The following is a 15,801-nucleotide window of genomic DNA, read 5'->3' as shown; positions in this document are numbered from 1 at the left end:
TGATTGATGTGGTGTGATATGATTGCTGTGGTGTGTTGTTATATATCATATTATTAATATAATTTGATGACACTATAGTTTGATTGTTTTTATTTGTCGTGGCCTGAAACAACTGCCATCACTTATAGAAAGCCTATAATGAATATCCGTACTGAACAAAACTGTAAACATTGTACATCTGTTTTTGCTTCATTCATGAGCAGAACTCCAAGATCTACTTTTTCTATCTACACAAAATGCCTGCTTTTCCTCAAATATTAACAAAATTATCTCGGGGCTAAATGTATGCTAGTAAGCTATTTTTCTTTGCTTAATAAATTGCACATTTTAAAGTGGCCTTTTATTGTGGAGCACCTAAGGCACACGTGCAATGAACCTGTGGTCAAATCAGCATCATGTTTGCTGAAGCTTCTTGGGTTTAACAGTTAAGTTACAGATTTACAGTATAATGATAATGACGTGTGCAAAAAAAATCCTATTAACACAAATTCAGCAAATTGTATTCGTAAATCAATGGCATAAAGGGGCGGGGGGCTTTGACTGTGAAACTACATTTCCAAATCAGCAAATGAACAAGGCATGTCAGCATTCGTACCACTTTTTCCACATCCAATATGGCGGTGATGTCTACGTACGATTCCGCTTCCATACACATCTATGAAAAATGTCTTCGTACCGGAAGTCGCTGCCTGCATCCTTGCTTTGCGTTACTCGCTGAATTCAGTGGACTGGCTGATTGGTAAGGAATATCTTGACCTAATTTGCGCTGTGAACATGAATGATGTAAATGTATAATTATGATGAATGCTTTTAGTTTCAGTGAATCCATGCCGAAACGCTATATTTGGTTTCCTCAACATGCGTTTAAACTCGAACATAACGGTGTTTGACAAATTTAGCGTGTTGACTCTCAAGAGTCGTATTGTGATTACAAAGTAAGTTTAAACAGTAGAGTGGCACAAACTGACAGATGGAAGTCATAGTGTCATATAAACAGCAATATCGTTTCAGTCTTTTGCTTCATATTCTGGGTTGGTTCCCGCCATAATTCTGGGGCGGAAGTGGCGTCAAATCATCGTCCAGCTACTACTGCGCATCCGTTATGAAAGGGTTTTTGTTTTATTTTTTGTTCATTTAGTCATTTTTTTTCTTTAGAATTGAGTAATAATGTACTGTTCGAACATTTAACAGTCGTGCAATACATGTCAAAGTTATCTCTATTTCAATTTCATCTCGTCACTTCACAAGTGCTACAATTTAATTTGATATCTTACTATTATATTTACTTTGTGGCTACGTGCTTCTTTTGAAATAGATAAAATGTCCCACATTCCAATAATTAAAATAAACTGCCGATGCTATCATGTCCGTCATGTATTACAAAAGAAAGTAAGAATAAAACATTTGTCATCACGTTTCTCTGCATTGCAAAGAGCAACTAGGGGATAAAACATGTGCTCATTGATAAATTTCCCGTAATGTCACGCACATCTGGAGACCACCATATGGGAGGATCACGATAACCTGCCGATTGTCCATTACAAATAAATACAGTATTAAACATTTAAGTCAAGGTCATTCGCTATATTCTTTGAACAATATTCAAACAAAAAATAAAAAGGCTATTCGACTGTCTTTAGTGAGTCAATGACGTCTCATAGTGAATGCTGTATAAGTAAAACACTGCCTAGATGGGCTGGTGTAAACGCAGACTCCAGTCATCATTGTGTGATTTTATTTGTTTTTGTTTTTTTTCAACATTGGAAAACAGATGCAAATTACATTGCCTTTTTATTCGATGCTTTTGTCAGCAAAAGTATCATTAAGCAAGTGTTCAGGTTTTTGGCCCTGCAGTGTGTAACAGTTGGTCTTATTTAAATAAAACCACCCTCATACCAAGTTTCTCCACCCATGACTTGGCATAACCCTTGGTGAAGATCGACCATTTTCCCTCGCAGGCGAGTGACTAACTACATAGAATCGCTCTTTATTTTGAAGTAAAAAGCTAAACAGACCTGCCACGTTGTTGGATGCTTAGATCGTCACACATCATTACAGTGCCTCCCAGCCAGAGAGGACTTTAGGAAAAAGTGGATTCATTTTGTTTACAATGGAAACATCCGGCCTTCTGTCAGCAAAATTCTTGTCTGTGCCAACCATTTTGCGTTTAACTGCTTTAACAACCTCGATCAGTATAAAGCTGGACTGGCAATGAGACCGTTTATAAATGATGGATCAATACCAATTGTTCGTGGCAAAGACACGGATGAGGGAACTGTAAGTATTTAAACAAATGTTTCTCTACTTCAGACATTTACCTTAGCAAAGAATTGACATAAGGATTCATATGTCAACGGTACTATATCATTTACAAACATGTTAATGCAAGTAGAGTAGTTTGTAATGGGAGTGTAATTTCATCAATCTTGTGGTACTTTATATAATTAAATTGAGAAAATAGGTTTAATGTTATATAGACTCAATGGAGGAGAGTTCAGTTTAATGGAACACATGATTTGTATAGCCTAACAATACGTACGCCAAATCTCATCATCTTTTGTGGGTTAAGAAAAATGTAGCTATATTTTTGTTATTGAATTTGTAGGTAGGATGTTGTGATTCCTAGTATCTGATAATTATAGGGTCGATATTTATTGTGCATACCTAATACTAGTCATTTTTGGTTGACAAACTTGGAACAAATCAATAAAATGCTTTGTGTGAATGAGTTCTGGAGATTGATAATTAGAGCCATATTGACATGGAAAAAATAATCCAAAATAGTTACTGTCGTTGTGTAGACTACCAAGTCTGCACTGGCGGCTGTGGTACATCATGTGGCCTGCTAGATGGACGGTCACACACGGATTTGTCACGCAGCTGTCTATGCAAACACTCCAACAAAACTTCAAAAGTACAGGTTTGTTGACATGTTTGTGTGCTGAGATTGTTTGTCTACTACCTACAATTTACTCTTTTTGTGAATTTGTCCAGACTAATGGAAACACACAATCACAATAATCACCTGCATAACTACAAAGATAATCCTGACCACAGAGGCAGCGTAAACTTTCAAGTTGCCAACAAGCCATAACGTTGTGGTCTGCCATCCCTCAAATGATTTTTTCTCAAAATGCATGAAGGCATACATAAAAAGACCATTTACACAAATATTTAATGTGCTGTGAGAGCTCATCAGTTTTCAGCTGCTGTGTATACTACAAGTTTATCTTTCTTCAAATTTAAAAAAGTAATGGATAAAGACTTTGGTTGTGTTCGCAATCACTCCTTGAGTGATTTGTGAGTTTGCCATTTTGTATTGCAGTTTTAAAATGCCGTGAGACATCACTATAAAGTAGTGAACAAACACTAGCGCTGTCTTTTTTTTTTTTTTTTAATACTTTTATTTATGCAAATAAGGCAGTTGAAAATGGATTCTCATTTACAATGGCAACCTGGCTGCAGACATCTGAGTAACAAAAGTAAAGCAAATACAAGTAGGTTACATATTTGAATAATAAATCACATGCTGAATAAAAGTTTCATCAAAGCTAAAAAGGATCATGCACAGTATCCCTCATTAAACGGTTAACGCATTTTGGAAGGAATGAGTTTTATTTAAAACTTTACTTTAAGTGTTCCAGTCTTTAGTGGCAAAGAAATGGAAGACAATTAACCAAACGTGTGGATTATTGGAGGGAAGGGGTATTTAAAACTGCTGGAATGGAGAGTGTGGGTCGTGGTATGCATGGCAAGCAGAGATTGAAGATGCAGGATGATGGTTTCTTGAGTGTCTTACAGCTAAACTTAAACAAAGGAATGTGTTTTGAGTGAAAAGATTACCAGTTAACCAGGAAGTACAGTTAATGGTGCTGGGTGTTGTCAACCTTACAAAAGCAAATGGCGTGGTGTCTATTTTTTGGAGAAGGATTTTGAAGCTGATCGACTGTGTATAGTACATTTTTGTAATCTAGGAATGGAAGCATGGTTTTATGAGCAATTTAGAAGAATGTGTTAGTGAGGATTTGTTTTGGTAAAGAGCCTAATCTGCTTTTAACTTCCAAGAGAATAGACTGTGTTTCTCAAAGGCAAGCAAACTGTCACGCCAGATTCCTCAGTTTGTAGTATGTGGCCAATTGAACAGCAGAGCCATAAAGGGGGGGGGGGGGGAATCTATGTTTCTGTTTGTAGGAGGGTTCTGTTGAAGGTTATACATTTAGTTTTGCACAAGTGTGGAGTGCAAAGAGATTTTAAGTGTTAGTATAACTTGCCTGGAGCGCAGGCAGGGCAGTCTAGAGCAGTCTAGAGCAGTGGTTCTTAACCTGGGTTCGATCGAACCCTAGGGGTTCGGTGAGTTGGGCTCAGGTTCGGTAGAGCCTCCAGTGCGGAGGGCGAAACACACCTGATTTATCGTGTAAATTCGTGATGACGTATATCTGAACTGGTCTCGCAAAGGCAACAGCAGAAGTCACACTGATTTGCAGGTGTGTAATTTGTTGAGTTCATGCATTGTGTTGGTTTTGTTCTTTGAACATGGTGATGTTCATGCATGGCTCATTTTGTGCACCAGTAAAAAAACATCTACGTCTTGAATTTGAAAAAAAAAAATATTTTTTTTTTCTCTAAAGAGGGTTTCATTGAATGCGCATATGAAACTGGTGGGGTTCGATACCTCCAACAAGGTTAAGAACCACTGACATAGAGTAAACTGTTTAGTTTCTATTATTATTTTGAAAATACATTTGAAATCCCAAATTTCACCATGTCAAGAAAGTTTAAGATTACAAAATAAACATTCAGAATGATATTTAAAAGAGAAATTGGTTAGCATATAGTCTTCTGAAAAACATTTTGAATTCCATTCAAATTTAAACATTGAAAAGAATCCTTTTCTACAACCTTGTAAATTGAGATTTACCTGCACATATGGTATTCAGTATGCGTATACTGTGCACATGTGCTGCATTTTCCGGGGTTATTATTTTTTTCATAGTTTGGCCGGGAGTGTAACTTATACTCTGGAGCAACATATGTGTGAAATTATAAACACATTATTATATCATTTCACATGTTATTTTCACACTAAACCACAAGAGGGTGCTCTAGGCCTGTGTTAATAATTGTGTTGATGAGTCTGACGTAAGCAAAGTAGAAGAGGAAGCGCTGAATCTTCTCCCTCTGGAGTTAGCGGAGTTGTTTAAAAGTGACACAAAGGATCCATGTTCATTTTTTGTGTCATGTAACGTTAGCATACCGTACAATTATTCAGCCTGTTGTTGCCTCTTCTATTTTTATTTTAAATTGCCTTTCAAGATGACATGTCTAGTCTTGCTGTTGGATTGTATCAAATAAATTTCCCCCAAAATGCGACTTATACTCCAGTGCAACATGTCTTTTCCTACTGTATGTATTTTATGGCTGGTGCGACTTGTACTCCAGAGCGACTAATAGTCTGAAAAAGATACAGTATCTATAGCCATAAATACACTTGCGATCACAATTTTCATCTTGTCTAATGATGGTTTTGTTGTCTTCCTAAGACTCTATTTGGCAGCATTGCACTTCAATGAAAAGGCTGGTTGCCCCCAAGCAACTTCAGCTTTTAAGGAAGGTCAATGCACACCTGAACCAGGTAAAACAGCCAACCTTACCCAAGTTAAAGCTGTTTACATTTGGTGTGTGGGTCACTCCTTAAAAATATTGAACTGCTACTGTAAAAATAAAATAAAGAATTATTAATGATTGTGTTCAAGTAGCCTTTATAGCACAGACAAATTGTCTATTTATACAATTCTTGTCAATAATTCAAACAATGAGTGATAAATTTGCAGAACTGTGACACTACTTGGTTAATACATTTTCAAATCTTTTCAGCTTTTCAGATTATGTTGAGAAACTGTTCGATCTCATTTTTAATATGGTGTGCCATGATTCTGCTCTATACTTGGATGAAAGCCTACAGATCCGCATTCCAGAGGACCAGTCAGCCCTGTTTGATTGACCCGATGCACGGGAAGTAACCTAAGTCTCGTGGTTCAACCACGGACTGGTCTGAATCCCACATACTGTCCAAGGGTATTGGGGTATTCTGTAGCATCTGCAGAACCACACAGGCAGGGATTACCAGCCTGATCTGCCAAACCAACAACAGCTTGCAAACCTCCTTTCAGCAAGATGTCTGGAACAGCTGTGATTATAAAAACATAAATAGTACAACTCGAAATAATAGTCATGTTTTCGTAGTGTGGCTTCCATGAGAGCTTGGTTATTTATTGTTTTGTCTTGTAATTACTATATTTGTGATGCTAGTATTTTGTGTTCTTCTACATTGGATTTGTACAATGTATGCATGTATTTCACATGTGACCAAGTCCCAAGCTTTATATCCAGTCATTCTCTAAGTGCGGAACTAGTACTAAAAAGAACGGTACGCAGTAGAGGTGTCAAAATGAATCGATTAATCATTCTTTAAATGAATGAACGATTTGATCAGTCAATGAGTCACCGTTGGACTTAAAATAGTAAACATTTTCAGCCTCTCAACAATAAATATTCTCTCCTTGCTGTAGAAAGCAGAATTGTGTTAATCACAAACGACACTTGCAAACATCTGCTTTTATGTTGGAAAAAACATTACTGTATTTTTCACACCAAAAGGCGCACCTTCATTGAATTTTTTATTTTAGAAATTATTTCAGATATAGGGCGCACCGGAATAAAAGGCGCATAAAATAGAAGCTATACTGCAACAAACTAAGGTCGACTAGAGTTGCGATATGCATCCACTAGCCAATAACCGATGAGCCCTCTGTAAAATATCGCGTTTCTCAAACTATCTCCTGAGCCCTCTGTAAAATATCGCGTTTCTCAAACTATCTCCTATAAAATGATCAGAACTGACTAAAGTTCGATCTAACGCATTGGTACTGCTTACCTATGTTTCCCTTCCATATCTATCCATAAATTTACTCGAAACATTAACGGAGCGGCCTATTTTGAAATGAAATAGCCTCAGGGGTACAACAGCTAATCAGTGACGCCCCCTGACCACGGTTGCTGTGATGCTGGGAAGCGATGCAACCTTGTAATTTACTAGTCGTACTAAAACGTACTGAAACATTTTGGCAGAGCACTGTGTACAGCCAGTATGGATCAACAAATTCATCAGTTGATCCATATATAAGGCACACCAGACTATAAGGCGCACTGTCGACTTTTGAGAAAATTTTAGGTTTTTAGGTGCGCCTTATAGTCCGGGAAATATGTCAGTCTAAATTTTATCTTATTTTCTGAAATGTTACAAACCATACTAGTAACTTAACAGGATTCAGCATTTTTTTATATACCGTAATTTTTGGACTATAAGTCGCTACGGAGTAAAAGTCGCACCAGCCATAAAATGCACAATAAAGTGAAAAAAAAAAACATATATAAGTCGCACTGGAGTATAAGTCACACTTTTGGGGCAAATTTATTTGTCAAAATCCAACACATAAACCAGCAACAACAGGCTAAACGATACAGTATGCTAACGTGACATATACACAAACAAGGAGCTGAGAACGGGCCTGACATAACATTCAGAGTTATTCAAGTATGTATTACATAAATAACACGTTTATCAAACCATCTGTGTCACTCCAATACATTAAATCCATCGATCGTCCTTTATGTAAACAATGCCGCATATGCTGACGTCGGACCCGTTGTAAGTTGCATTTCTAATGATTCCACAGACTCATATAACGATATATAAAGTATATTTCAAATAACTATCATATAACAACAATATTATCAAACCATCTGTGTCACTCCAAATCATTAAATCCATTGATCAAATTCCTCGTCCTTTATGTCAACAAAGCCGCGCGTGTGGCGCAGAGATCTAGTATATAACTATATTGTAGCTTTAACAAAGTACCAGGAAAGACGTGGGTTTATATTACATTTATATTTTATATAACAACAATATTATCATACCATCTGTGTCACTCCTCATCATTAAAGCCATCGATCAAATTCCTCGTCCTTTGTCAACGCCATGCGCGCCGCACAGATCTAGTATATAACTATATTGTAGCGTTAACAAAGTACCAGGAAAGACATGAGTTTGGTAAACGGCTCTTTATTTAACAAAACAAGAGTTCAACGAGTCAACAACTACTGAACTGTAACGATAAAAACATACCTAAAAGTTGCTACACGAAATAAAATATATCAAATAACTATAACATAAATAAGTTTTTCAAACCTTGTGTCACTCCAAATCAATAAATCCTTCAAACGTGGCGCCCTTTGTCATCTCTGTCATCCCGTGATCGAATCCTTTGTCCTTTATGTAAACAACCGCCGTGCGGAGCCGGTGACGTCACTTGCAGTTTAAATGACAGTAATCCCTTGCTACATCGCGGTCCGTTTATCGCGGTTTCACTACATCGCGGATTTTTGAATTTTTAAAATTTGTGAAAGAAATCACATATAAGTCGCCCCCCCACCCAAACTATGAAAATAAAAAAGTGACTTATAGTTCGAAAATTACGGTGTATACATATACGTGTGTGTGTGTGTGTGTGTGTGTGTGTGTGTGTGTGTGTGTGTGTGTGTGTGTGTGTGTGTGTGTGTATACATACACACACACACACACTGAAATACATACAGATACTGGAATACGTACAGATAACACTGTATATGCATCATTTCCACTCTTTTTGCCCACCCCCAAATCTTCCACCCATACAGTATACTGTACAAATACAACATGGATACTGTACCATTCTAATTGTTCACCCCAACTCTTCCACCCATACAGTATACTGTACAACACAAACACATAACATTGATCCCTAATGGAGTCAATCTTTCGAGCAAAGAATTTCATGAACTCGTCAGCCGAGTGATAGGAGCTATCGGGGGTCGGTTAGCTTTGCCACTGTATCAAATAGGTATTTAGGATTGTTTTTATTGAGATTAATGACCTGCAAAAAATAACGAGTTTTTGCTAAGATAAGCGCATCTTTGTATTTCAGGAGGCTGTCGCGCTGATGGAAAAACTCAAGTTTGGTTAAACGCCATTTGCGCTCATGCTTTCTACTTAATTGCTTAAGCGAACGTGTTTCATCTGTGAACCACGGAGTAGGCAATATACGGCGAGTTTTCAGACGTAGTGGCGCCACAGAGTCGATGGCATTTAACAATGTAGCATTGAATTCATTTGTAAGATTATCAATAGAGCCGGTATATGGGGGAAATACGGCAGTTGCTGGTGGCAGTAGCTCAGATAGCGCAGTTGCAGTTATGGAGTTAATATTACAGCTGCTATAATTGTAATTGCTCTCTTGTCTTTGACAAAGAACTAAAATTTCTAATTTTATTCAGCAATGATCAGACAAAACAGTAGTGTATGGCAGTACTGTTATATTTGAGGTTGTCAGTCCTCGGGATAATACCAGATCTAAGGTATTACCATTCTTATGCGTTGCTACCTGTACGGCTTGCGTAAAACCAAACGTATCAATTAGAGTCTGAAACGCCGAAGTAAGTGGCTCTGACGGTAAATTCATGTGGATGTTAAAATCGCCCATGATTATTATATTATCCGCATTTGTCACTAGATCAGCCACGAATTCTGAAAATTCATCCAGGAAGCCAGAGTAAGCCCCAGGTGGACGGTAAATAACAGCAAGATAAAATGACGGTAAAGCGGTGGATCGGACAGTGAGAACTTCAAATGTTTTAAATACGTTAATCGAACGAGGCGTAAATCTAAGATCGGAATTTGAGATGAGGGCAACGCCCCCACCCTTTTTTCGAGGACGCGCCACATGCGAGCTCCCAAAATTTGGAGGCGAGGCCTCATTAAGCGGTAGCAGTTCATTAGGTTTTAACCAGGTCTCGCAAAGACCAAATACATTTACATTATGTTCCGTGATGAGGTCATTAATGAGAACTGCTTTGGTATGAAGCGATCTAATATTCATAAAACCAAGTTTAAGTGTAATCGGTTGATCAGGGTTTGTATTTATCAAAGGATTTTTAAACTAAATAAAAGTAAGATTGTGTTCTCTAGGCCTGACATCACCTCTCAATTGTTTATTAGCGCGGTGGGACGATACGACCGTAGGAATTTGATAGTAAATATTTGGTACACACGTAATTATCTGAGAAACAGGCACCATATCATCAGCTATACTGGTCGGGGTGGAGCGATTGGATTTGTCTGCCACCTCAGTAGAAAGTGTGTTCATGTGTACTGTAGCACTATTCAAACTGTGACGCTCTAGTCTACTCAAGGAGCTATGTGCATGCTGGAAGTCTAGCCTAGCGCTAGTTAACTTTAACTTAACTGACTCCAAACCCATCCTGACAGGTGGACCGGACCTGTCATGAGTGGCTCAAACAGTAATCTATATTCCTAGAAAGAGTGAAGGCGCCTTCACGGTTAGGATGAAGGCCGTCCTTCCTCAGCAGGTCGTGGCGGCCCCAGAAAGAGGACCAGTTAAATATAAAATACAGTCCCTGCATTTTACAGAACCCAGCCATCCATCTATAAAGGGAGACTAATCTACTAAACGTCTCATCAGAGCCTCTCCCAGGCAGGGGGACAGAGACAAATACTCGATGCCGACTCATCTTTCTGGCGAGATCACAAATCCTCGCTATGTTTCTCTTTGTGATCTCAGATTGCCTCATCCTAACATCATTAGCGCTGATGCGTATCACTATATCCGAGTAGCTAGTGTTGTTGGAACTACGCTGTTGACTAGTCCTATTGCGAGCTAGCTCCCTAAGATTAGCTTCTATGTCGGGTGCTCTGCCCCCAGGAATACACCGTGGCTGGATTTCTAAGCGTGATATTTCGGGTGATGGAGTCACCTATGACCAAGGTGCGAGGGCCAGTAGACAGAGATGACTTTGGATGGCTATGCGTCTTACCTGGCTCATCGCGATTAGCAAGCCGCTTGGTAGTCGTAATACTATTGTATTAAACTACTTACTGAATATCTTTGAAAATTGTTACCAAACTATGCCATTGTATTTTAATTTAAATTTAATATTTTGTATATTTTCCACTTGTCTGTTAGTTATTGTTACACTTGGAGTGAGCTTCGAATAGCGTGGACTTTTTCATATTAATTTTTCATTTGTTTTGACTTTAGTTTTAAAACTCAGTTTTAATCGTTATTTAGAGATGGAATGCCTGTTTTTATTAGTTTTAGGTTTTTACAAAAAATTGAGTATTTGTCAAGTACAACATAAAACCTTGCTAAAGTACTGTGTTGTAAAATAAACTAAAATTCTCAAATGACTCTGACCTTTCTGTACAGAGAGGTACACTGCAATACTAAAATCCATGTAAAAAATAAAGATGAAAACAAAAGGCTGTTTTTGCTTTACTGTAATTGTAGTTTTTCTTAGAGTTATCAATGTAAGATTTTCTGTATTTTTTTAAAGCAATTTCATTTTAATTTTCTGTTTTTAGTAATTTATTTTTCAGTTATTTAGTTTTTAATGATAACGTCCTTGCTTGAAGAACCATGAGAACTGCTCACTTTGTTGTATGTGTAATCTTAAAGAGAGTGCCATTTACTATATGTTTTTTGTGAGGGGAAGGAGTGAAAAATATTACTTTGACTAGAAAAAAAAATGTAGCTCACACACATTTAACATTTTCTACAGGGGGTACACACCATGGTGAAAACACTTGGAAACGATAGCTTCGAGACTTTCTCTCCCCTCCCTCCCCCTTTGTCCCCGGGCCAGCCAGGAGACGCCTTTGGGAATGGTGAGAAGTAACACGCAAGCTGCCTTTCATGTGTATCCAATTTGTGACAATTATACAAACAATACAGGCACCCTTGGCTGAGTGATAAAGCCTCAATTTCTGTGTTGCTGTTGCAGATGAGGAAGCTGCCGAGGTGTCCAAGCTTGGTGAGGTTCCTGCGGCCAAAAGGAGAGTAGTTAGGAAACCACAGCCCAAGCTGGACTCCCAGAGGTTGTTGCTCCTCATGTACTTGAAAAAACTTTGAAGTACCGTATTTTCCACATTATAAAGCGCACCTTCAATGAATGGCCCATTTTAAAACTTTGTCCATATATAAGGCTCACCGGATTACAAGGCACATAGAATAAATAACTCAACGTGGCTCAAACGTTAATGAACTCACAATATAGTAACACTTGAAATAGTGAAAACAATAACAATATATCAATCACTCAACGTTGCTCAAATGTTATCACACAACACACAAAATAAACACGTAAAAATTAGTTTAATAAATTCCACGAATCCATATTGGTCCATATACTGTATAAGGCTTTTGAGAAAATTGGAGGTTTTTAAGTGCACCTTATGTGCGGAAAATACGGTATAGCGTGTGCCAATGGCTGTGATAAGCCAATCGTGTTTCTCAAACGAGGGCTTAAAAAAGGATCAGAACTGACTAAAGTTCGATCTAACACCTTGGTACTGCTTACCTATGTTTCCCTTCCGTATTGATCCGTAAATGTACTCGAAACATTAACAGAGCAGCCTATTTTGACATAAAATAGCCTCGTGCGTATAGCAGCTATCACTATAGCATTAGCCACCCGCAAACTCCCATGAGCCTAAGCTCAGCAAAGTGTAAACAATCGCTTTTCTCAAACGAGGGCTTAAAAAATGATCAGAACTGACTAAAGTTCGATCTAACACCTTGGTACTGATTACCTATGTTTCCCTTCCATATCGATCCGTAAATTTACTCGAAACATTAACAGAGCAGCCTATTTTGACATGAAATAGCCTCACGGGTACAACAGCTATTCAGTGACGCCCCCTGACCACAGTTGCCGTAATGCTGGTAAGCGATGCGACCTTGTAATTTACTAGTTGTACTAAAACGTACTGAAAATTTGGGCAGAGCACTGTGTACAGCCAGTATGGATCAACAAATTCATAAATTGATCCATATATAAGGACTATAAGGCGCACTGTAAGCTTTTGAGAAAATTTTAGGTTTTTAGATGCGCCTTATAGTCCGGGAAATACGGTAATTACGTTCTCCGGTAGTTTATTACTACATTTATGAAAGACCACTTAAGTTGCCAACTAATTTTGTCTTTCAAATGATACGTTTTTGGCACGGTGGGGCAGTGATGAGCACATCCGCCTCACAGTAATGAGGGTGTGGGTTCGATACCACCTCCGGCCCTCCCTGGGTGGGGTTTGCATGTTCTCCCCATGCCCACGTGGTTTTTCTTTGGGCACTCCGGGCTCCTCCCACATCCCAAAATCATGCTTGGTAGGCCAATTGAGCACTCCAAATTGCCCCTAAGTGCGAGTGCAAAGGATTGTGCCGTACAATTGGCTGGCAACCGATTCAGGGTGTCGCCCGCCTACTGTCCGATGACTGCTGGGATAGGCTCCTGCACGCCCGTGACCCCCATGGGAACAAGCAGTATAAAAAAATTGATGGATGAAGTTATCTTTTTATAATGAATGTTTAAAAAAATTATAATTGTAGGACTTTTTTCTACTGGCTTGATATATACCTACTACACAATTATGACATACTGCTGATCACAAAGGATTGATTCAGTGTCAAATGTTTTCTCATCAGGCTGATATCTGAAAAAGGACTTCCAGCTCTGCGAACACTTTTTGACAATGTCCGTTTTAAAGGAAAAGGCCATGAGGTAAGACTAGACATAGCAGCTCTGAACAGAAAGGTTGTGAGCTTCATGATACATGTGGTATTCCTCTATCCAGGCAGAGGATCTGCGACTGCTGATGCAGAAAATGGAGAACTGGGCTCACAGATTGTACCCCAAACTTCAGTTTGAAGATTTCATGGACAGAGTGGAGAAGCTGGGCGCCAAGAAAGAGGTGCAGGTAGGACAGACGGAGGGATGCTTGAACCATCTTGTTTCCTACACTTGCAGCATTTGTAGTTGGCTGATATGTTGGTTCTCTGGCAGACATGTCTCAAAAGGATACGGTTGGACATGCCCCTGACACACAAAGATTTTACCGGTAAGCGCTTATAAGGATTTTCCCTGTGTGAAACAGTCTTGGTTTCAGAGAGCATTTTTCTGTTTTCAGGTGAAGATGATGCTCCGCTTGAACCCTTGGGAGATTCCGATCCATTTAGCAGTCAGAGGTTCCCCAGCGATCTGCAGGGGCCGATCCACTCTACCCCAGCATCCGCTGGCCTGCCTGCCCCCTCTCTCACAGAAAATCAGCGCCAACGCATGGAGCTAAACAGACAGCGGGCCCTGGAGAGGAAGATGGCTCGCCAGCAGCAGCTAATGGGTAAATGTGTCTTGTACATTGATCCTAAAACAAATCAAGAAAAAATTAAAATTAACTACCGTATTTTCCGCACCACAAAGCGCTTCAGGTTAAAAGGCGCAGACTCAATTGTGGGGTCTATTTTGTATTTAATCCACACATAGGGCACACTGCATGCATGCCATGCATCACTCAAGGTAAACAAAAAAACGTCACGAGAGCAAGACAGTGAGTTTGGTTGTACTTTATTCTATTGTTTAACCATGTACTCTTCTGTACTCACATTATTGTTAATTGATATTCATACGCAAATCGTCCAAGTTCTCATCTTCTGTATCCAAATTAAACAGTTGGGCAAGTTCACCATTAAACATGCCAAGTTTAAACATGCCAAGTTTCTTCTCGTCGTCGTCACATCAACATATTACGCCTGTATATTACCTATCTGTGTGGTGGAAGCCACACAAAACAACTTTACAGATTTGCAAAAATGAGAGTATTCATTTATCAATGGCGGCAGAGGTATGTACTCTACGTGTTACTTACAGTCCTTATTGGTTTACTGCCCCGATCTATGTAAAACGTAACACCTGTATATTACGGAAGTCACACAAAACAACTTTACAGATTTTGGAATTTGGTCCACACAAAAGGCACACCTTATTAAAAGGCACACCTTCGTTTTTTGAGAAAAGTAAAGGCTTTTAAGTGCACCTTATGGTGCGGAAAATACAGTAAGCCTAGCCTGCATATGGTAAGTGTTAGAAGTCTACTAGTTTTAGGTCACAATTCTAAGTTGTAAAATTGTTTTCATATCTGCAATTTCTGGCATTCGAACATGGTTGTGTAGACTTATTATATCCACTGTAAAATGAGACTATAGATACAACAAATGTGAATGTGTCATGATGTTTATATGTGATCCTTCAGACTCTCAACCACTTGACTCATCATTGCAAGCAGGCGAGCCCTCGGTGAACACCGCAGAACATGCTGTCAACTCTTCCCATGGACAAGATGGTAAGGAGGATGAGCCAGGCAGAAGCAGCCCCCTCAGTTGTCAATCAAGGCCTCTGAGTCATTCTCTTTGTGCAAGAACATTGTGACAGAGCCCACCCCTGTAGCCAGCAGCAGTAGTGAGGTTGCAGATAAATGCTGAATAATGCTCAGTACTTTACTCAATTTAGCGCATATATATATATATATATATATATATATATGTATGTATGTATGTATGTATGTATGTATGTATGTATGTATGTATGTATGTATGTATGTATATATATATATATATATATATATATATATATATATACACATATATATACATATATATATATATATATATACATATATATATATATATATATATATATATATATATATATATATATATATATAAAAATAAAAACACTCATGACACTTTCAATCTATGCAGACAGACCATACATGTTGTAATTAAAAGTGCATGATGGAAATCTGTTGTAATTACTTTAAAGATGACTATAAAAGCAAATATACAGTTTCTTTAT

The 15,801-nt window shown here is 38.4% G+C and overlaps 1 protein-coding gene across 1 annotated transcript; it reads left to right on the top strand.

Moving 5' to 3' along the window:
• The first annotated feature begins 657 nt into the window (after positions 1-657).
• On the top strand, positions 658-15,524 carry tipin (timeless interacting protein). Its single transcript, XM_085907137.1, is given in 10 exon segments — positions 658-739; positions 2,802-2,920; positions 11,677-11,782; positions 11,899-11,992; positions 13,599-13,674; positions 13,748-13,870; positions 13,957-14,011; positions 14,081-14,290; positions 15,200-15,316; positions 15,319-15,524. Coding segments are annotated over 10 exon segments (1,092 nt in total). The 3' UTR covers positions 15,429-15,524.
• Positions 15,525-15,801: the final 277 nt, after the last annotated feature.

Source organism: Syngnathus leptorhynchus, chromosome 3 (assembly GCF_054491065.1).
Source record: "Syngnathus leptorhynchus isolate UIUO chromosome 3, UIUO_Slep, whole genome shotgun sequence".
Lineage (NCBI taxonomy): Eukaryota > Metazoa > Chordata > Actinopteri > Syngnathiformes > Syngnathidae > Syngnathus > Syngnathus leptorhynchus.
This window is presented reverse-complemented; position numbering and strand designations above follow the sequence as displayed.